This window comes from Drosophila gunungcola (genome assembly GCF_025200985.1).
Source record: "Drosophila gunungcola strain Sukarami chromosome 2R unlocalized genomic scaffold, Dgunungcola_SK_2 000013F, whole genome shotgun sequence".
Lineage (NCBI taxonomy): Eukaryota > Metazoa > Arthropoda > Insecta > Diptera > Drosophilidae > Drosophila > Drosophila gunungcola.
The window spans coordinates 1,899,363-1,918,181 of NW_026453171.1; the positions used below are offsets into that span (position 1 = coordinate 1,899,363).

Consider the following 18,819-nt stretch of genomic DNA (forward strand, 5'->3'; position numbering starts at 1 on the left):
TGGGGATATGACTCTATATTGTTGGGTATCGGTTCTGAAAATTTTCCTCGTTCATTCCTCATTGTAATCATCATAGGTTTTTTTGCTCGCACTAACGTAAAATCGTATAGTTAAAACAAAAAATGAGCAATGAATGAGGCCAACAATGTAGTGTCATAAGCCCATGAGCAAAATTGTATTCAAAAAGTTAAATTTTGCTCATTTATTGGAGTTGACGGAAAAAAGGAATAATAAAGCGAGGCTTGCATGTATACGAAATATTGTTTACCATTTTTAAGGTAACAACCGAAAACCTTTAAACGTTAAAATTAGCGGGATAAACACAATATAATAAGCAAAACAATGAAGTTTGAATTTGACGTTAAACTTATAACCAAAAAAATTTCAAGCATTATCCATATAGTTGTCTCTGTCTCTGATCTTCAATGAATCCATCAATGAATGAGGCGAACAATGTGGTGTCATACCCCTATAAAGAAGCACTGAAAAGAGACAGAGTTGCCGGACTGTGTAATCACAGTATTACTTTTCCAGCACTGAATAAATCACTGTGACTGTTTCATGAAATCGAGATACCCGTTAAAAAAATTTACTTTCCCAGAAATATTAAGGCCACATTCAAATATTTTATTTCTTATTTATTTATTTTTATAAACATTTCTGTTCTGGCAAAAAATTCAAATCACATTTTCTCATAAGTCTGGCAGCTTTGGTGTGCGGCCAAAGAGCGCCGGGCACACTGTTACAAGTCATAATACTCGCCAAAATTATATTATATTTGTATAACGGACGAGGGGAGCACAGTCGTGCCAGCTAATCGCGGCGGGGAATTATGAAATACACGGCAGATACGCAGCGCGCGGTTTCTTAGGGCCACAGATTCCGCGGAAGGCGGCACAACAGTTTCTAGTCAAACACTATCCCAAAGTTGAACTCGTGATTACATGGCCACCTCGGATTTCGTGCTGGGCGGCCTGGCCTCCGTGGGCGCCACCTTCTTCACCAATCCCATCGAGGTGATCAAGACCCGGATCCAGCTGCAGGGCGAGTTGGCTGCCCGGGGCACATATGTGGAGCCCTACAAGGGAATCGTACATGCCTTTGTCACGGTGGCCAAAAACGATGGTATGCTGGGCCTCCAAAAGGGTCTGGCGCCCGCTCTGTACTTCCAGTTCATCATCAATTCCTTCCGGTAGGGCCTCCATTCCTCTGTACTAAAATGTACTATTAATACTCCTGATTTTCCATTCCCCAGACTCAGCATTTATTCGGAGGCCATGGAGCGGGGTTGGATGCACGATCACAAGGGCGAGGTATCCTACGGCAGGGGACTGATGTGGGGCGCCATCGGTGGCGTCGTTGGCTCCTACTGCTCCAGTCCATTTTTCCTGGTACGCAAAACATGCGGATGTCGCAGGAGGTTACATAAACAAAGACTTATCTGAATGGGTCGCATGCTCATTAGCATTTTGGACTTTCTGCAGATAAGAGTCTCAATTGACAACTGTCTATCACGATTCAAGATATGCAGTAAGAAAGATATCATATCTAAAAGAAATATAAAAAAACCGATGTTTTTCTGACGTATTATATTTGCAATTTTGTATATTCAGGTTTTCAAGCAACTATTTATTTATAATTTACTATTTACTACCTAATTTGTTTGTCCACATCTATTGTAAACGAGAATTCTATTTATTAATTATATTCTTTCGCCGATTCCAGATCAAAACGCAGTTGCAGTCACAGGCCGCAAAACAAATTGCTGTGGGCTACCAGCACGCTCACACGTCCATGAGCGACGCCCTGCGACAGATCTACACCAAGAATGGCATCCGAGGACTCTGGCGAGGATCGGTGGCTGCGCTGCCAAGAGCTGCCCTGGGATCGGGAGCCCAGATTGCCACCTTTGGCAAGACCAAAGCACTGCTGGTGGAGTACGATCTGGTGACCCAACCCACGTTGAACTCCTTCACGGCGGGCCTAATAGCGGGCTCCATTATGTCGGTGGCCATAACGCCGCCAGATGTGATCACCACCCGACTGTACAACCAGGGCGTGGATGCCGAGGGACGGGGCCTGCTCTATCGCGGTTGGCTCGACTGTTTCGTCAAGATCGTGCGCTCTGAAGGCGTCTACGGTATGTACAAGGGCTTCTGGGCCAACTACCTGCGCATTGCCCCTCACTCAACTCTGGTGCTGCTCTTCTTCGACGAGCTGATCGCCCTGCGCACAAAGTATATCCGTCAATGACCCCAAAAACCTGTGGTTAGGTAGTCTTACTTTAAGTACAAAATTGTTTGACTCGTTTGTAATACCCACATTTTTATATATATTTTGTTTGCTTATTGTAAGGCTTAGTTCAGATAGACAAATTATGTGTGAAAAATAGCAAAGACGACCATAATCACATCCTTTTAATAAAAATGTACTTTGTTTGTCTGAACTTGGCTTTAGTTTGTAGCGTGTAGCTAAAAATCCTAGTACCAATCTCCTAGTATAGCATAGCCCCAAAACCAATTTGTGCCTGCAGTAAGCTAATCTTAGAGCTGTTCCTTTACTCAGTAAGTGTGCAATACTTTGGTGAAATAAACCGTTAAATTGTTACTTTTTAACATACCTTCTGCTGCTTATCGCAAGTTGAGCGTTAGTAATCACTAGATTGTGATACAGAACGGTTGTCGCATTGATGGCTACGTCGGATTTTGTGCTGGGCGACGTGGCTGCCATGGGTGCTGGTGTCTTTACCAATCCCGTGGAGGTGATCAAAACTCGCATCCAACTGCAGGGAGAGCTGGCCGCCCGAGGATCCCATGCCCAGCCCTACAAGAGCGTATTTCAAGCCTTTGTCACAGTGGCCAAAAATGATGGAATCTTGGGCCTGCAGAAGGGATTGGCTCCAGCTTTATGCTTCCAGTTTGTCATTAACTCCTTTCGGTAAGTGTTAGCTTTGATGTAGCGAAGGTGTTCATAAATTCAATTCAATTCGGGATTATTCACAGCTTGAGTATCTACACCCATGCCGTGGAGAAGGGTTGGGTGCACAACAACAAGGGCGAGATCTCCTTTGCGAGGGGCATGTTTTGGGGCGCCTTGGGTGGCGTTGTGGGTTCCTACTGCGCCAGCCCCTTCTTCCTGGTAAGCGATTATGTAAATCAAACATTCAAAGTGTCTGCCTTGGCAGACATTTGACAATGTCTAGCCCAGATAAGATAAGACCGCCATTAGCTGATAGACACTTTCCGTTCCAAATCAAGACGCAACTTCAGGCGCAGGCCGCGAAGCAGATCGCCGTTGGCTATCAGCATCAGCACGCCTCGATGAGCGATGCGATAAGGCGGATATACCGGAAGAACGGCGTCTTTGGACTCTGGCGGGGATCCATGGCCAATGTGAGCCGTGCCACGGTGGCCTCCGCCGTTCAAATTGCCACCTTTGGCCAGGCTAAGTCTCTTTTAAAGGAAAACGGCGTGATAACTCATCCAACTGTTCTGTCCTTCTGTTCTGGTCTAGCAGCTGGATCGTTTGTGTCAGTGGCAATCACGCCACTGGATGTGATCACAACTAGGCTATATAATCAGGGAGTGGATGCCCAAGGTCGTGGGCTTTACTACAAAAGCTGGCTGGACTGTGTCCTCAAGATCCTGCAATCGGAGGGGTTGTATGGGTTGTACAAGGGCTTCTGGCCCATTTACCTCAGGAGTGCTCCTTACTCCACCTTGGTGCTTTTGTTCTTTGACGAGTTGATCGCCCTGCGCGAAAGATACGATCTTCACTAGCTATCGATCCGGACTGTATGGGGGGTTTACTTTTTGAGTTCAATAGCAAAGAAGATATATGCCATATTATATTTTCTGAATGCTTTTATTTTGTTTGTCTAAACTTGGCTTTAGTTTGTAGCGATTATTTAAAAATCCTAGTCTTAATATCTGTGTTTAGCATAGCCCCAGAACCAAACTGTGCCTTCAGTAAGCTAATCTCTTAGATGTTCCTTAAGTAACTGTGCAATATTTTTGTAAAATAAACCAGTTAAATTGTTACTTTTAACATGTCTGTTATTAAAGTCTGAATATGTAGATGCCATGGGAGCTTGTTTCTTTACTAATCCCGCGGAAGTGATAAAAAAGTGATAAAAAAAAACTGCAGAAAGAGTTTGCCGAGGATCCCGGATAATGAAGCATTATTTATTTTAATTCCGCTTAATATTTTCTTTTTAAATTAAAATATAATTAATCTTGTGTTTTTTATATTTCTTTTTTTTTCAAATTCAAATTACATTTATTTAGAGAGCGGACTTATTGATACAAATGCCATGGGTTATGGCTTACCGGGGGTTGGTGGACTTTTCACCAAGATCCCTCGAACGGATCGTTTTTGGCCCATCTACCTCCTAATATAATATTTAAATTAAGATTTGTGATTTTTGATAAATTGCTTTATCAGCAGAACAAAAATTAAATTATTTCGTTTGTACACGTATTTTTATACCCTTGCAGAGGGTATTATAATTTCAGTCAGAAGTTTGCAACGCAGTGAAGGAGACGTTTCCGACCCTATAAAGTATATATATTCTTGATCAGCATCACTAGTAGAGTCGATCTAGCCATGTCCGTCTGTCCGTCCGTTTCTACGCAAACTAGTCTCTCAGTTTTAAAGCTATCTGCATGAAACTTTCCCAAAAGTTGTCTTTCTATTGCCGGTAGTATATAAGACGGAACGAGCCGAATCGGACGACTATAGCATATAGCTCCCATAGGAACATTCGGAAAAATAAATAAAAAAATATTATAACTTTGGTGTTTTTTAATTTTTTTTTAGTTCTTCGATATATAGTAATGGTTAAATATTTCAGAATTACGGTTTAAATTTCATCTAAATCGGACGACTATAGCATATAGCTCCCATAGGAACAATCGTATAGCTGCCATAGGAACTATCAAAATCATAATAGCTTCAATATTTTTAAACTTACACGAAAAATTTTAACGTTTTCAAGAGTATTTAGTTTTTGAAATAGCTGCAAGGGTATATGAACTTCGGCTTGCCGAAGTTTGCTTCCTTTCTTGTTTTAATTAAATTATAAAAAGGCAATATATACACAAAATAACGATACTTTAAATGCCATAAGTATTATTTTTTAATTTCAAACTTTAATGTTTAAAAAATAGTTTGATCAGATGTTTTCTCTTTTTTTACGAACAATACTTTCTAGAAGTGAAAACAAAACTTAAAAAAAACATCTGTACCATCTGTGGCTCATTTGGTCGTAAACCACAAAATAAATTGAAAAATAACGGACTTATAGTAACGAAACAGTGCAAGGGCTGCCATCTGAGTGTGACCAGTTAACGGGGTTCCCCGTTTGGTATACTTGGTTGCACTCGCAACGGGCACACTGGTATCCGAACAACTGCTGTGAAAGTCGGCGGCGTCTCATAATTTTTATTATAAACTAATATTTTTGTGGAAAAATGGCCGCACAGGTAACTCTAGTGCAGCAGTTCTTTAACGGCTACAAGCAGAACGTCGGCCGAGCACTGCGCGATGCCTCCAAACCCTGGACAAAGGCCTTCGACACCGTGGAGGAGAAGACCGGCGTCGACAGGGTCAATATTTTCATGGGTGAGTTGTCGTTGTCCTGACGACGTCATCGCATGTCCTTCAGGTAGCTACGTTCCCTATGGGTCCCATCTGACCCCTTTGGTAATTGACTGCGTAACCAGTGAGATTCATCAAGATGCAGTGGAATATTTTGGTACACTTATAAATAGCAACCTGTTATATACATATAGCTATGAGTTCTGGGGGAGCATAGAAGGGGTCTTAATCACAACCTGGTGACCAATTAGGGAATTAATCACTCGACTTAAATGTTTAAGCGCAATTGAAAAGTTTTTGTTTTATCACTAAGCGCGCACCAATACATCTATTACCAGAGCAGTTGCCATGTGATGTGTGCGTGTAATCAGCTACGTAGGCAGCTGCTGCTGTGTGCGTCTGTTATCCACAAAAGTTTCGTGTTTTGTGCTTTTCTTTGTTTACTTTACCGAAAGTACACATTTTCTCAGTACGCGGTGAGCAATCCATTTGGCGCATTCCATTGTGATATATCTACGGCCCAATCTGATCCGCGAAAGTCCAGTTCGGCGGGGTCAAAAGGTCTGCGATTGAGACGTGGCGCTCAACACACGTGGAGAAAGTCCACACACCGGTGTGTGTAGATCGATAGATAGAGCTTAAAGTTCGGTGGAAGTTCTTCGGAGTCCGGAGTCTCCGATGTGGCTCTGGGAGTATATTATGCGAATCAGACACCGACGGGAGACGCAGCGCAATGTCAGAGTTCCCCTGGTTTACCTGGGCACAGGTGAGTGTGATCCTGAAAACGCGGTCATAGTGCAAAAATGTGGTATCTTTCGCAAGTCGAAGTTTACATACCCTTGCAGTGTCGACAAATATTGATAATTACACTTAATAATCCGACTAAAAAAAACAACAATCGTTAATACTTAGGTTTTTTTTATCGGTTATGATTAGAACACAATGAATGAAATCGCGATTTGCATGAGTTTATTTTGAAAAGCATTGTAGATGACAATTGGTAAAAAAATATAAATATTTTTGAAGTCTATAGCAACTGTGAGCATGCAAATTTTACAATCTTTCTAAGCCATGACCAATCTAAAATATATATGTATGACTGATTGTTTCTATGGCTTCTACGTGTATGATATAGCCGATTACTGCTCCGAATAACATACTAGCTGCAATAAAACAAAGCTTTTGTGAAAGTATCCAGTTAGCTATACAATTTCACTGCAAACAGATCGACTTGCCTGTGACCTTCGATGCTGATCAAAATGTAAATGTATGGGGTCAGCATTATTCTCTTAGCCCAGTTGAAGTCTGAATTATATTACCCCCTTCAAGGGTATAAATATAATTAGCAGCCGTCTAGCATGAATGACATCATACATTTATGGCAAAACAACAGGCCGTAGTCCGTTCATCTGGGCGGGCAAAATGCAACTGGCCGGGATCAGAAGCAGGTCGAGACATCCACTGACAACAGCTAAGGGTTTATAATTAGCCAACGGCATGGGACGGTTTAGGAATCCAAGGGATCCCCGCAGGGGCGCCCTTAAGAGGGGTTCAGGTATCTGGCTAAATTCCCTATTAATAGTTGGTCTTCTTGCTAAAGTATGTAAGTTTGGAGTCCCTTTTTCCACCCCGCGCCTTGTAGAACCGGTCCTGCCTCGACCTGGTTATAGCCAAAGGGAAACTACGCCATTAGGGCAACGGCAATAGACCAATTAGACGGCAAACATGACGGTCGAGGGATTGGAGAGCAAAATAGTCGAGCTGTTTGTAGAGAACGCTTTCCTGCGCTATGGTAGAGCTCCAAAAGTCTCAAATAACGCTTAATTAATAAGGTATTATTTACTACTCCCAGGTGCTGCTGGCTTCTGCGCCCTCTACCTGATCTTCGGCTATGGCGCCCAGCTGCTGTGCAACATCATTGGGGTCCTGTATCCAGCATACATCTCTATCCAGGCCATCGAGTCCAGCACAAAGCAGGACGACACTAAATGGCTGATCTACTGGGTCACCTTTGGCATCTTCACCGTAATTGAATTCTTCTCGGGCCTGCTGACCTCGATAATACCCTTCTACTGGCTGTTGAAGGTAGGTTTTAAGTGATTTTGATTGGCTTTCTTATGATTTTATACGTTATCCACCCATTTCAGTGTGCTTTCCTCATCTGGTGCATGCTGCCCACGGAACAGAACGGATCCACCATTATCTACCACAAGCTGGTGCGACCTTACTTCCTAAAGCACCACGAATGTGAGTGAAATGTTCTCTTTAAACTTAAGTTTAGCTAATTGTCGGTAATTTTTTCCCCCAATAGCCGTCGACAGGATCATCGACGATGGCATGAAGAAGGCCGCTGGAGTGCTAAAGCACGACTAGGATGGAAACTCCGCCTACAGCTCGCTTGCCCATGCATTTGGTTTAGGGCCTAATTCACCACCTCACCTCGTATCGGTTACGTTTTGCAATAAATTTTAAATGTGTATTCATTTTGTTGTTGATATGAAGAGCACCAGTGGTCGCTGAGCAAGAAGAAATTTCCGCTTGTTAAACGTAAAACGAAAACGAGGGTTTTTATTGATTAACTGCGATCATTAAGCGGTTGATGATGACTCCGCCTTTTCTGATGTGGCCTCCGCTTCGGCGGCTGCTCTCCGGTTCCGCCAGGCGGTCATGTAAGTGCGTGGGTGGATGGGCAGTAGTCCAGCGATTCCCAGGAGCTCTGCAGCCGGCGTGGACAAGTGAGCGCCTTTGCCCAGCCAATAGCGAATCCTCTCGGTGTTCAGGGCCACCAATCGCTCGTTGAAGTCGTTGGGCAGGGGATCGAAGGAACCAACCTGCTCGATTACAGGCTGGTGCTGATTCTTACGCCTCTAAAAGCACAAATATTCAAGTTTATAAGGATTTGGTTACTACTTTATTCGGTTGAAATCACACCTCCATGACTACAATGTGGTAAAAAGGGCGGTTGGTGCAGCCCAGCCGCACGAAACGTATGATTTTGGCCGACCTCGCATAGAAGCGGCCAATGCCACTAGCTGGCGAAAGAGACATCTTTTTATTTAATACCTTGATATAAAATTTATGAAATAAAAAAATGTGAATTGTTATGCAAAGCGTGACCGTTGAGGGAACTTTGAAAAATACCCAAAGAAAGGGTCACGCTGGAATTGGCGTTGCCACATCTTCGATCTTTGGTAGTTCCCGCCACTTGACAACCCTGGCCCGCGCACACACAAGATGGCGTCAGAGAACGAGAAGCACGAACACTAAGGAATTTGTTCAGTGGTATCTGTGTCTGTGAATTATATTGAAGGAAAAAGAGTGTTTTGTTTATAAATTTAATTGCAAAAACTGCACATAGTCACACGGGGCGCGTGCACATACATCGACGCACACGCACACCCACGCCCACGTCGCCAAACCGAGTGTGTTATCAATGAAGTAGTGCCCCAACAACGCCAACTACATTTTTTTAGCGACCGAGGGACGGAAAAAAATGGCGCCCGCAGCCAGAGCAACTTGACTTTCTTTTCGGTCTATATAGTAGTTCGCCCCCGTCTCGTTGCGGCGAACGAATGCGGTGATTTTCGTCGTGGTTTTCGTCGCAGTGCGATAGCCCCCAAAAAAGATTGAAAAAGTGCTTAAATACCCAAACGACTTGAATTTGTTGTGTATATTTTGGCTTCGAACACAGCCGCAAAAATACCATTACCAATTTCCACTTACTACTACTAGAGGAGGCTAGTATTTTGTACGTGCTTTAGAATACATACATACATACCTACATATACCACAAGCAAGCGAGAAGTGCAATTACATTTGCGTTTGGAAATTTTGCGCTTTTTTCTCTTCCGTCCCCCCCGAAATTCCCGCTCCCCTCTCTCTCTCTCTCTCTGCCTCTGCCCCGCCCCCCGCATTGTGCTAAATAATGTGCGCCGCCCAGAATCCGCCGCCCTTCGGCTATACCTGGGGTTTTGCGGACAACGGCAGCCGCGCCGAATCGGTACTGGAGATATCACCCAACATCAATTACACCACGGTCGGCGGAGAGTCGGTGAGTTTATCACTAAGTTCTTAACTATAATAAACCTTTGAAAGCTGCCAGGATATTCCCTTTGCCGCCCCCTTCCAGGTGCATTTACATATGTGTGTGTGCATTGCTGTTGCTTTCCCACACGGAATCGTGTTGTGACCACCAACGCATACACACAAACGCTCACACGCACTGCGTTACACTCGCACTCGTTCCATTCCCTCACCAACACTCGCTGCTTTCGGCAACGAACTGTGTATGTATACGGGCCGACAGGCATTCACGTACGGTATACGTGGAAAACGAGCAACTACTGCGAGATACAGACGTACATACATACTACATGTACGATGTATATGCATGCGCCACACTTTATGTAACTGCGTTGTCAGGCGAATATATGGTATTGGAGCGAGTGTGTTAGAATTCTTTTACCATACATCCATACTGTTTTTTTCGTTTCCATTTCATTCGTAAACATTCATAATTTGGTATTTGTAAAGCAAATGCGTGCACACACTCGGCCCTGTGTGTGCGAAGAAATTCCCAAAATAAAAACACGCGCACCTGGCCAATAAGTAAATAAATAATATGACCCCCCATCCAATTTCGCCCAATTAATTAGGAAGGTCGTGAAGTTTTCAGCAGTCTGGCAGCTGGCAAAGGCAATCGATGCTAATCGATATTTTTTTAGACTATGTATCGCTAACCCAATTTCAGTTCTATTAATACTTTTTGTTTTCCCCTTGTTTTGGCTTTTGTTTTTGTCGAGAGTTTATTTTGGAGAGCAACAATTTTTGTTGTGCAATTCACAGGAGAAATAATGTTTGTTTTATTTTTTTTCGCGGGCTCTTACACAATTGCAATCGTCAATCGCGTCTAATTCGCCGCACTTGCGCGCCCGTTTTCTCCTTATGTGTGCGTCAGTGGCGAATTCGCCGCGAATGCATGTGTGTGTGTATGTACGCATACACGCCCAGAAATGACGTGTGCTCTTTGGTGTGCGTTGCGTTTTACGTGCGTGTGTTTTGATTACTTTTGCCGTACTGTTTTGGCGCCCAACACACACACTCACATGCCACGATGTCCAATTGCACACGCACACCAAAGAGTAAAAAAGGCGCGCTTTTCGCAAACATCCCCCTCTCGTCATCACTCCCACCCCCTCTCACTCCTAATCATCTGTTGCCGCCCTACTGGCTGCGCAGGTGTAGCGTGGTTATTACTGTTCATTGCTTATCAATCAGAGCGAGCAGCGGCAAAAACAACAACTCCATTAACTGCTAACTTTGAGCGTAGCTTGCAGCTCTTAGTATAGCGAGTAGCAACTGTACTATCTCCTTAGTTTAAGTACGCCAAAAAAAGCTTAACAAGGTGGGAATTTCATTGAGAAATTTAAAATCAACTTTGAAAATAGAAAAACATTTTAATTTTTCAAGATGCTAGGCAATTAATAAAAGTTTTAACATAAATATTTTTTAATTTTGTAATTACACTTTGATAAATACAAGTCAAACAAAAAAAATATCAATAATGGTTTCATAGTAGTTATGTTTTGTTTTATAACTTAGAAATATTAAATTACTAGCCTTATTAAAACCTTTTGTTTTAGATGCCCTATTTGCTATCGACGGATGGATCATTAGCCGTTCAAAAGGATGTTAAAGGACTTACAGCTGGCGGCAAAAATAATGTTGTGCGTCGCATGTTCGTGGTAAACGATCCTTCATTTCCGCCTGGAACACAGAGGTGCGTTGGGGCTCCATCAGTCAAAATCCCACACAAGCTCTATATCCTTTTATCTATCCCATTGCAGAGTTATAACCGCCGGAGGAGCATCGACGGTGGTCAAGAAGCAGGACCCCAACCAGCAGGTGCTGAGCCTTGACAAGAACTGTAAGTGAATCGATTCAAAGCGAGCCAAAATCCTTCGAATCGAATCAGTGTTGCACGCATTGCTGTTACTGTGTTGTTATTATCTATATATTTTGGGTTTTCTGTTAATCAATTGTTTTTCTCTCTCTACTCCCGTTTATTTTTTTTAATTTTTTTTTTTAATTCTCGCTCGATCTCGCTCGCCCTTGAATTCAACCCGATAAACCGAACCCGAACCCGAAACCGAACCCCAAAATCCACCATCTCCTCCAAAACTCCTACTGTGCTTGTGTGTTTGCCCGTATTGCTATTGCACCTGATCCACCACCGCCCCATCGATCATCTCGCTAACTGCACCGCACAAACACAACATCACCATGTCACCATATAACACCACACACCTCATCACTTGGCGGGCGGCGGGCGCGGTCTGATCGAACCTTCTTCAATCGAAACGAAATGCAACAACAGATCTGCTGGTAGATCCGGCTACGGCCGTAGCAGCTGCAGCCGCGGCTGGTGGGGATCCGGGGCTCGCCCACCACCACACCTTGACCAACGGCAGCATCGTTGATGCCAAAACCGGACAGACGGTGCTAACCGCCGGCTCTGCGGCGGCCAAGTCGCACTTCAGCTCGATCGGAGCACTGCATCTCACGCAAGAGGAGTGCAACGAGATCCTGATCAAGCGCGCCATCGCTGCCGGCCACCATCAGACGCACACGATCACCGCTGCCGACGGATCCCATCACCATGCGTCCGGCGGGACACCAAGTAAGCATCTCAAATCTGTGTTTGTTACCCCTGCTCCAGAGCCTCCTGCCACCTACTCCTTCACACACACAATTGAAGTAACCCCACCGTATACTACCCGGCATATTGGCACATACTCGGTTCCGGTTGCTTTTATCCGGTTGCGTGGCGTCATTACGTTTTGCGTTTTGTGATCATAGTTTTTGCCATTTGGTTTGGTTTGCCTAACGTTGTTTTAAGTTTGTTTAACCGATGAACCCAATTATTTTGTTTTGCATATTCTGTTTGTTCGGATCTTTTATTTTTTTTCCTTTTGTTTCTTCTCTATTTTTTTGTATCTTCCTTTGAATTCCATTTGGCTTTTGTTCCGTCGGCGGTGCAACAACACTCTTAGGTGACATACTTCCTGGTATTTCAGTTCAAGTACAGAAAGTAATACAAGGACTGGAGGATAACGAGGACTCGCAGGGCGAAGCACCCAACTTAAAGTTGGAGCCAGGCACATTGGAGTTGTCCCCAAAGACCGAACTACAGGAATCAATGCATTTCAGCGAAGTAAGCCAATGCAAATATTGTATTTCAAATGATATTATTAATGGGATTCGTTTGGTTTTCTCCTTAGACGGACGCCACCATCAAGAAGGAACGCCCGTACAGTTGCGACGAGTGCGGCAAGTCCTTTCTGCTCAAGCATCATTTGACAACCCACGCACGCGTGCACACAGGTGGTTGTTCTTGTTCCTGGCAGATTACCCACGTCCAACGAGCGGGTCTAATCATTCTGTTTGCCCCACAGGTGAACGACCCCACATCTGCACCCACTGCGGCAAGAGCTTTGCGCACAAGCACTGTCTCAACACTCACCTGCTGCTCCACTCCACGGAGAGACCTTATCAGTGCCAGGAGTGCAAGAAGAGCTTCACCCTCAAGCACCATCTTCTGACCCATTCGCGGGTCCACAGCCGCGAGCGACCGTTCGTCTGCCAGGAGTGCGGGCGCGCCTTTCCGCTCAAGCGGCACCTGGTCACGCACAGCAAGTTCCACGCCGGTGAGCGACCGTATGTCTGCGAGGAATGCGGTGAGAGCTTTGCCCAGGAGAACCACCTGATTATGCACTCGCGGTGAGTTAAATTCATAGAATCCATGTTTCCCGAACTGACCTCTAAAACTCGTTTTTCGTACAGCTTCCATGGTTCATTGAATCCATTTGTATGCGCTGACTGCGGAGCATCGTTTCCACGCAAGTTCCAATTGGTTAACCACGGACGTATTCACGGCAAGATACCGCACTCCTGCACTGTGTGCGGCAAGGAGTTTCTGCAAAAGCGAACGCTAGTTTCACACATGAGGTGAGCCTTTCGAATTGGCTAGATGTCATAAATCAATCTCTAATCTCGAAATTTTCTCATCAGACGGGTACACACTGGCGAGCAGGCCCATCCTTGCGTCAGCTGCGGAGAGGGATTCCTCACCAAGGCTGAGCTTCATCAGCACGTGAGGACGGCGCACAATGGCGTCAATCCCAACACGAGCAGTGCCACCATCATAGCCAATCAGCAGGTATGCAGCTTAAGCCTTTATTGAAACTAAAAATAAATATAAATTAACTGGCCTAAATTAAAAACTCAAGCAGCTGCAACAGGCCCATCATCATCAGGCCGGCCACCAGACGCATCCGCAGACCATAACCGTGGTGAGCAATCCGGGTAACTCTACGCTACTGACTGTCTCCACCACGGATGCCAATGGCGTGGCACGTCCGCAGTTTGTGTGCCGGTAAGTGGTGTTCATAAAGTTAAGGAAATCGACCTAAACCCTATCTTATCCTTGCAGGGAGTGTGGCAGCGCCTTTAACAGCCGAGAAGCCTTGGCTCTTCACTTGCGCCTTCACACTGGCGATAAGAGCCTGATGACAGATCTGTGTGCCTTGACAGCCGCGCTGCCGGGACACTTTTTGAGCACGGCCAGCCTGAATCCGGGCACCGTGGTCACGGCCAACCCGAATCTGGTGGGCCAGAGCCCTGTGCCAGTGCAGATCATATCGTCCACCGGTCAGGTGATGTCGCAGACTACGCTGGTGCAGGCCGCCAACTCAACCCATCCCCAAGCGGTGGTCACCGCGGTGCCTACGATGCCGGTACACGGCCAGCAGCAGCACCTGCAGCACGTGGCCCAGCAGCAGCAACAGCAACAACAGCAGCAGCAACAGCAGCAGCACGTTGTGTCCGTGGCGCCGGCCAACAAACCGAAGTCGCACTTCTGCGCAAGCTGCGGCAAGGGATTCGCTGCCAAGCACGGACTCATGCAGCACAATCGCCGGCACCCGAACGGCGGCTGCACAGTGCGCACCCACGTGTGCGAGTGCGGCAAGGCCTTCTTCCAGAAGAACCACCTGATGCTGCACCAGCGCCAGCATTTGGAGACGAAGCCAGCCATATCGCAGCAACAGGTATGCTAGACTCCAGTCCCAGTCCAGTGCCTCTCCGATAGCCCGATAATCAGAAAATCAGTTAACCCAGATAACCTGATATCCCGTCACCCCGGATCCAATCCGATCCGGACCGCTCCGTTCCTCTTTTAAATGCTTTGATTTACACTACTTAGTTAGCGTTAAGTCTAATTCTAGTTGGGAGTTAGTTAGGCAGCCCTAACGTACATGTAAAATACTAAGCACCTAAGCAATGTTATCAATTCAACAATAAACGATTCTTATTGGCATCCCCTAAAAGGCTTTGTCGGTCAGTCGGGAAACAGCGATCTGTTTTAGCTTACTCTAAGTTAAATGTTCCATTTGTTTTGCGTGTCCTTCTCCTTCTGCAATGCCCGCCCATCTAACCCATCTATATATACCACTGAACCAATGAAACCGAATCTGAAACATAATCGCATTACCTTTTCCAATACTTTGCAGCTTGTTGTACCAACTACTTCTTACTAAGAATTAAACGAAACAGAAAAACTGAAAAAAAGTTAAATAAAACCACAAATGAACATTAAAACCTAATCAAACAATAACAAACTCGAGCGACATCCGTACGCACAAGCGCACATTTGAATTTAAACCCAAATTCAGATTCGAATGGTATTGGAGTCTTTGGATTCGAACCGCTCGGATTTGATGTTGTGTGTGTGTGTGTACGGGTGTGTCTGCCACTGTGAAGGAGTGTCTGTCTATGCGTGTTCTCTCACCAAATCTTTAAATCAAACGAAACCCATAACTTTGCAATGAATACAATCCAATCGTATCGTATCAAATCGAATTCCATTCAAAGGCTTCAGTTTGCGCGTTTAGGTGTGTATGAAATATCCAAATTACCGCTAATTGTCTATAAGTGTTTATATATATCATGATATTATGTATATCTTTCGTTGTTTTGTTGTTTTTATTGTGTTTGTCGTATGCTTAGAAAGTATCCCTAACTTTAATCGACCGTGCCTGCGTCTGTACTCTATCTCCTTAATCATCTTTAAATGTTTTGTTTGCTCCCTCTCTTTACTTCCCCTTTTCCCCGAAACTTGCAACACGTTGTTTGTCGCCTCTTTGCCTGAGCGTAATCTTTAGTTTAGTTAATATTATTTATGCATATCTAGTCGCTTAGTCGATAGGCTGACATGGCCAAGAGTTTCTTTCCGGCTTGAGCTTAACCTCTTTTGCCCTTCCCCACTTTTACAGGAGGCTTCTGCCCAGCAGCAACTTGTGGCTGCCAACGATCAGCAACAAGTGCAGGTCCAGATAATACCCGATGGCCAAATTCACGGCAAGGTGATCAAGTACGAGATCTGCCGCAGTGTGTTGCCGGAGGATCAGCATCAGGAGCAGGAGGACATGAGCGCGGAGTAACCGGGAGCGATTGTAAATACGTGGCAAGTGCAACAGCAACAGCAACACACAAGTAGCAATAGCATCAGTGCATTACATAACACCAGCACACTCGGACAGACACAGGCAGATCCCTCCCAGAAAAGTCCTCGGAGTGGAGCGCATGCGTCGTGAGCGATTCCCTTAAGTGTAATATTTTAGTTAGTCTTAGGTTACCGGATAAGTAATCGCATTGTACACATAATAGTTAACTAGCGTTACAGACATGAACACACCTTATATAATATATATATACAGACATATATAGATTTACGTATATAGAGTATCTGTTAATTTTTGCGATGCCTTGGTCGCATCTAAAACAACAACCTGTATGAGTTGCAAGTTTTAAAGCGTTACGTTCAATTGGTTTTACGCATTACACGAGTTTTAATAACACAACTTATACACAAACTTATATTCAACTAGACGACAAATATTTATGCTTAAGTGTAAACTGTATACATATTAACACGAAACATAGACGATTACGGATACTTCTAGACACTAGCAAGCGTTGCACTTGAATACGTAATCCAGACATGGAGTGGGCGTTTGCGTGGTCGCGGACGTTGGTCTGGGTACTCCTGCCCAGAATATCGCGTTGGTGCCGGCAGCACATTTCGAATGTACATACGAGAATCGAAGCTCGCTGCAACTCCAAACAACTGAAGAACTGGTCTGACAGAGCGGAGAGATTCCAGTAGGAGTCCGGGGGCTGAGGAATGTGGAGTAGGTGCCTGGCACGAAAACTAGCTAACACAGATATCCAGATAGCGTAGGTGACTGCAATTGTTTGACAACCCAAAACGCAGCCTAGCAAACTAAAAACTTTAAAAATTATTCAATTAAATTAGTACACAAGATGCAGCTACACGAACAGACACTCTTATAACCGACCCACATCATCCAATGCACGCTTGGCGACGTATATCACACTGTAAAAATTCTATGTTAAGTCTTAGGAACGCATTAAAGGCAGACGGAACATAATTGGTAATTATCGTAATCTGATAAATGAAACAATAAATAATGAACATACACTAAGCATATATTTTAATATGTAAGCCTTAAAGAAATACAAACGGAAAATATGAATTATAATAAACAAAACAACGTGTAATTGCAATTACTGCCGAATTGTTGCTGGACGGAAGAACGTTCACCTTGCAATATATTTTATGGAGGGGGGTCTTATCTAAACTTTATTATTAACCCGCCAAGCATTGTTTTATCTCCTGATAAGAACAGCGCCACATATCGTGCAAACCATGGAATTTCGACCTAATGACCCTACCGTCTTGCCTACAAATTGGTTGTAATATCAATAGAGTCCAATCAAAACGGAAACTATTGCGTTTTATTTTACTTGGATACCCGATGCCATAGGCCCTACGGTTTCGTCTTGCAGTGTACCGCTCAAAGAACTTTCTTTTGTCAAGAATGAATGAATAACTTATTTATAGATTTGCTGATTAAACAAACAAACGCAAATATTTGCCATATTGTCAGTGACTCAACTTGATTGCACATTTTCATCAGTAAATTGTTTTGGTATTTAAGGTTTAAGTGTGGGAAAGGAAGTATCAGTAATGAACAAAGTTTGTATGCAAATTTCGCCAAGGCAAAAGTAAAGCCAGATAAGATATCACTGAAATGTGTGGAAGTTTAACACAAATTTTTGTATAATTGTTTTACCTTAGAGAATATATTAGGCGAAGCTTTTTAGGGGTCTCCAAATGAAATCAAAGCGCAGACACATTGGGCTAAAGGCCTTTGAGTTTCTTCCACAAACAACGGATGGGCCCGAGCACATCGAAACTGTCCAACATGTATAGCTAACCGTAGTCATTACAATTAATACACCGCCGTAACTTTTAATTGTTTATAATTTTTTCGAGTGAATAATATATTCGCCAAGCTATGTACGTGACTGGGCCTCTTCATGCCCATATGGGAATCGATTGAGTCAGTTGGATAAATCGGCCGTAAGAGAATGTCGTTTGCAAGTCTGCCCTAAAAGTGCATTGTGCAATGGTGGGGGCAGTAGGTTGTAAAAAAAAAAACATTTTCGGAGATCTCGACATTTCGGCCAACTGCCAAATAAGGGCTGACATGGACACGTTACCTTGATGTGCATTTCGGCTTATTGTTAAATTAAAATTAATTGAACTTGAGGCTACGCGACAGCCGAAACTTGCGCATAAATTTCGAGCACGCCTCTGTAGCCGTTTCGGTCTCAGAATTTAATTTCAATTCCAAGGAAACGCTGTGAGATGAGATGTCATCATCCCCACACCCGATACAGCGATCTGCTTGAATGTGACTCCCTAATTAGTCAGTCCCCAATGTTTTACCGACGCACTGCACCCAGTGGCACAGTTCCCAATTGCCATTTGATCTGAATTGCAGCATGCTCCAGATCCAGTTGCAATTTTTATGCCCATGCCCATGGCGACGATGTGTGTCGTGAATTGCTAAGCAGGTTTCACTGTGGCCGCTTTTATTTTCCACTTTAATTTTGCATTTGTGTCTTACTTCTATTTGTGTGATTTTATTTTGTGTACCCGGCCAGCAAACAAGTTTTGATTGCTTTTGGCTTCGCATGAAAATGAGTTTCGGTGCTCGTTGCTCATACGCCGCGTATGACGTCAGACTCGAATTAAGCAAGCATTGGGCTTTGCTTTTCTTAATAGCTGGATAG

The 18,819-nt window shown here is 44.2% G+C and overlaps 5 protein-coding genes across 24 annotated transcripts; 4 read left to right on the plus strand and 1 right to left on the minus strand.

Moving 5' to 3' along the window:
* Positions 1 to 635: 635 nt before the first annotated feature.
* LOC128256231 (solute carrier family 25 member 35-like) lies at positions 636 to 2,615 on the plus strand. Its single transcript, XM_052986485.1, has 3 exons — positions 636 to 1,192; positions 1,256 to 1,391; positions 1,726 to 2,615. Exons 1-3 carry the CDS (start codon positions 945 to 947, stop codon positions 2,251 to 2,253), a joined length of 912 nt encoding a protein of 303 aa, XP_052842445.1. The 5' UTR covers positions 636 to 944; the 3' UTR covers positions 2,254 to 2,615.
* Positions 2,616 to 2,670: 55 nt separating this feature from the next.
* Positions 2,671 to 4,081, plus strand: LOC128256232 (solute carrier family 25 member 35-like). 2 transcript variants are annotated; one of them, XM_052986486.1, is made up of 3 exons: positions 2,671 to 2,937; positions 3,003 to 3,138; positions 3,252 to 4,081. In XM_052986486.1, exons 1-3 carry the CDS (start codon positions 2,690 to 2,692, stop codon positions 3,777 to 3,779), a joined length of 912 nt encoding a protein of 303 aa, XP_052842446.1. In that variant the 5' UTR covers positions 2,671 to 2,689; the 3' UTR covers positions 3,780 to 4,081. The 2 variants fall into 2 exon arrangements, with proteins under 2 accessions (XP_052842446.1, XP_052842447.1); XM_052986487.1 differs by having other exon boundaries at positions 3,258 to 4,081.
* Positions 4,082 to 5,371: 1,290 nt separating this feature from the next.
* On the plus strand, positions 5,372 to 8,077 carry LOC128256223 (receptor expression-enhancing protein 5). 3 transcript variants are annotated; one of them, XM_052986471.1, is made up of 4 exons: positions 5,372 to 5,622; positions 7,451 to 7,683; positions 7,746 to 7,845; positions 7,910 to 8,077. In XM_052986471.1, exons 1-4 carry the CDS (start codon positions 5,472 to 5,474, stop codon positions 7,969 to 7,971), a joined length of 546 nt encoding a protein of 181 aa, XP_052842431.1. In that variant the 5' UTR covers positions 5,372 to 5,471; the 3' UTR covers positions 7,972 to 8,077. The 3 variants fall into 3 exon arrangements, with proteins under 3 accessions (XP_052842431.1, XP_052842432.1, XP_052842435.1); XM_052986472.1 differs by lacking the exon at positions 5,372 to 5,622 and adding an exon at positions 5,966 to 6,364; XM_052986475.1 differs by lacking the exon at positions 5,372 to 5,622 and adding an exon at positions 7,264 to 7,390.
* Positions 8,078 to 8,136: 59 nt separating this feature from the next.
* On the minus strand, positions 8,137 to 8,748 carry LOC128256224 (probable 28S ribosomal protein S16, mitochondrial). The gene is made up of 2 exons (XM_052986476.1): positions 8,530 to 8,748; positions 8,137 to 8,465 (listed from the first exon to the last, which is right to left on the minus strand). The coding sequence occupies exons 1-2, from the start codon at positions 8,644 to 8,646 to the stop codon at positions 8,187 to 8,189; spliced, it is 396 nt and encodes a 131-aa protein (XP_052842436.1). The 5' UTR covers positions 8,647 to 8,748; the 3' UTR covers positions 8,137 to 8,186.
* Positions 8,749 to 8,841: 93 nt separating this feature from the next.
* On the plus strand, positions 8,842 to 17,244 carry LOC128256222 (gastrula zinc finger protein XlCGF57.1). 17 transcript variants are annotated; one of them, XR_008267708.1, is made up of 13 exons: positions 8,842 to 9,649; positions 11,241 to 11,377; positions 11,445 to 11,524; positions 11,975 to 12,277; positions 12,615 to 12,811; positions 12,879 to 12,984; positions 13,053 to 13,377; positions 13,441 to 13,605; positions 13,669 to 13,816; positions 13,887 to 14,032; positions 14,090 to 14,705; positions 15,168 to 15,548; positions 15,930 to 16,069. XR_008267708.1 is itself a non-coding variant. In XM_052986463.1 (13 exons), exons 3-13 carry the CDS (start codon positions 11,241 to 11,243, stop codon positions 16,095 to 16,097), a joined length of 2,391 nt encoding a protein of 796 aa, XP_052842423.1. In that variant the 5' UTR covers positions 8,843 to 9,346; positions 9,539 to 9,649; the 3' UTR covers positions 16,098 to 17,244. The 17 variants fall into 17 exon arrangements, 15 of the variants coding, with proteins under 15 accessions (XP_052842417.1, XP_052842425.1, XP_052842423.1 ...); XR_008267709.1 differs by having other exon boundaries at positions 12,675 to 12,811; positions 12,879 to 12,981; positions 13,890 to 14,032; XM_052986463.1 differs by lacking the exon at positions 15,168 to 15,548 and having other exon boundaries at positions 8,843 to 9,346; positions 9,539 to 9,649; positions 15,930 to 17,244.
* The last annotated feature ends 1,575 nt before the right edge of the window (positions 17,245 to 18,819 follow it).

Coding starts and splice junctions, on each gene's coding strand:
- LOC128256231 (XM_052986485.1), top strand. CDS start 945: ATGGCCACCTCGGATTTCGTGCTGGGCGGCCTGGCCTCCGTGGGCGCC. Junction 1,193..1,255: donor TTCATCATCAATTCCTTCCG/GTAGGGCCTCCA, acceptor TCCATTCCCCAG/ACTCAGCATTTATTCGGAGG. Junction 1,392..1,725: donor GCTCCAGTCCATTTTTCCTG/GTACGCAAAACA, acceptor CGCCGATTCCAG/ATCAAAACGCAGTTGCAGTC.
- LOC128256232 (XM_052986486.1), top strand. CDS start 2,690: ATGGCTACGTCGGATTTTGTGCTGGGCGACGTGGCTGCCATGGGTGCT. Junction 2,938..3,002: donor TTTGTCATTAACTCCTTTCG/GTAAGTGTTAGC, acceptor GATTATTCACAG/CTTGAGTATCTACACCCATG. Junction 3,139..3,251: donor GCGCCAGCCCCTTCTTCCTG/GTAAGCGATTAT, acceptor TTTCCGTTCCAA/ATCAAGACGCAACTTCAGGC.
- LOC128256223 (XM_052986471.1), top strand. CDS start 5,472: ATGGCCGCACAGGTAACTCTAGTGCAGCAGTTCTTTAACGGCTACAAG. Junction 5,623..7,450: donor CAGGGTCAATATTTTCATGG/GTGAGTTGTCGT, acceptor TACTACTCCCAG/GTGCTGCTGGCTTCTGCGCC. Junction 7,846..7,909: donor CTTCCTAAAGCACCACGAAT/GTGAGTGAAATG, acceptor TTCCCCCAATAG/CCGTCGACAGGATCATCGAC.
- LOC128256224 (XM_052986476.1), bottom strand. CDS start 8,646: ATGTCTCTTTCGCCAGCTAGTGGCATTGGCCGCTTCTATGCGAGGTCG. Junction 8,466..8,529: donor ACCACATTGTAGTCATGGAG/GTGTGATTTCAA, acceptor TTGTGCTTTTAG/AGGCGTAAGAATCAGCACCA.
- LOC128256222 (XM_052986455.1), top strand. CDS start 9,524: ATGTGCGCCGCCCAGAATCCGCCGCCCTTCGGCTATACCTGGGGTTTT. Junction 12,985..13,052: donor CGCACGCGTGCACACAGGTG/GTTGTTCTTGTT, acceptor TTTGCCCCACAG/GTGAACGACCCCACATCTGC. Junction 14,706..15,929: donor CAGCCATATCGCAGCAACAG/GTATGCTAGACT, acceptor CCACTTTTACAG/GAGGCTTCTGCCCAGCAGCA.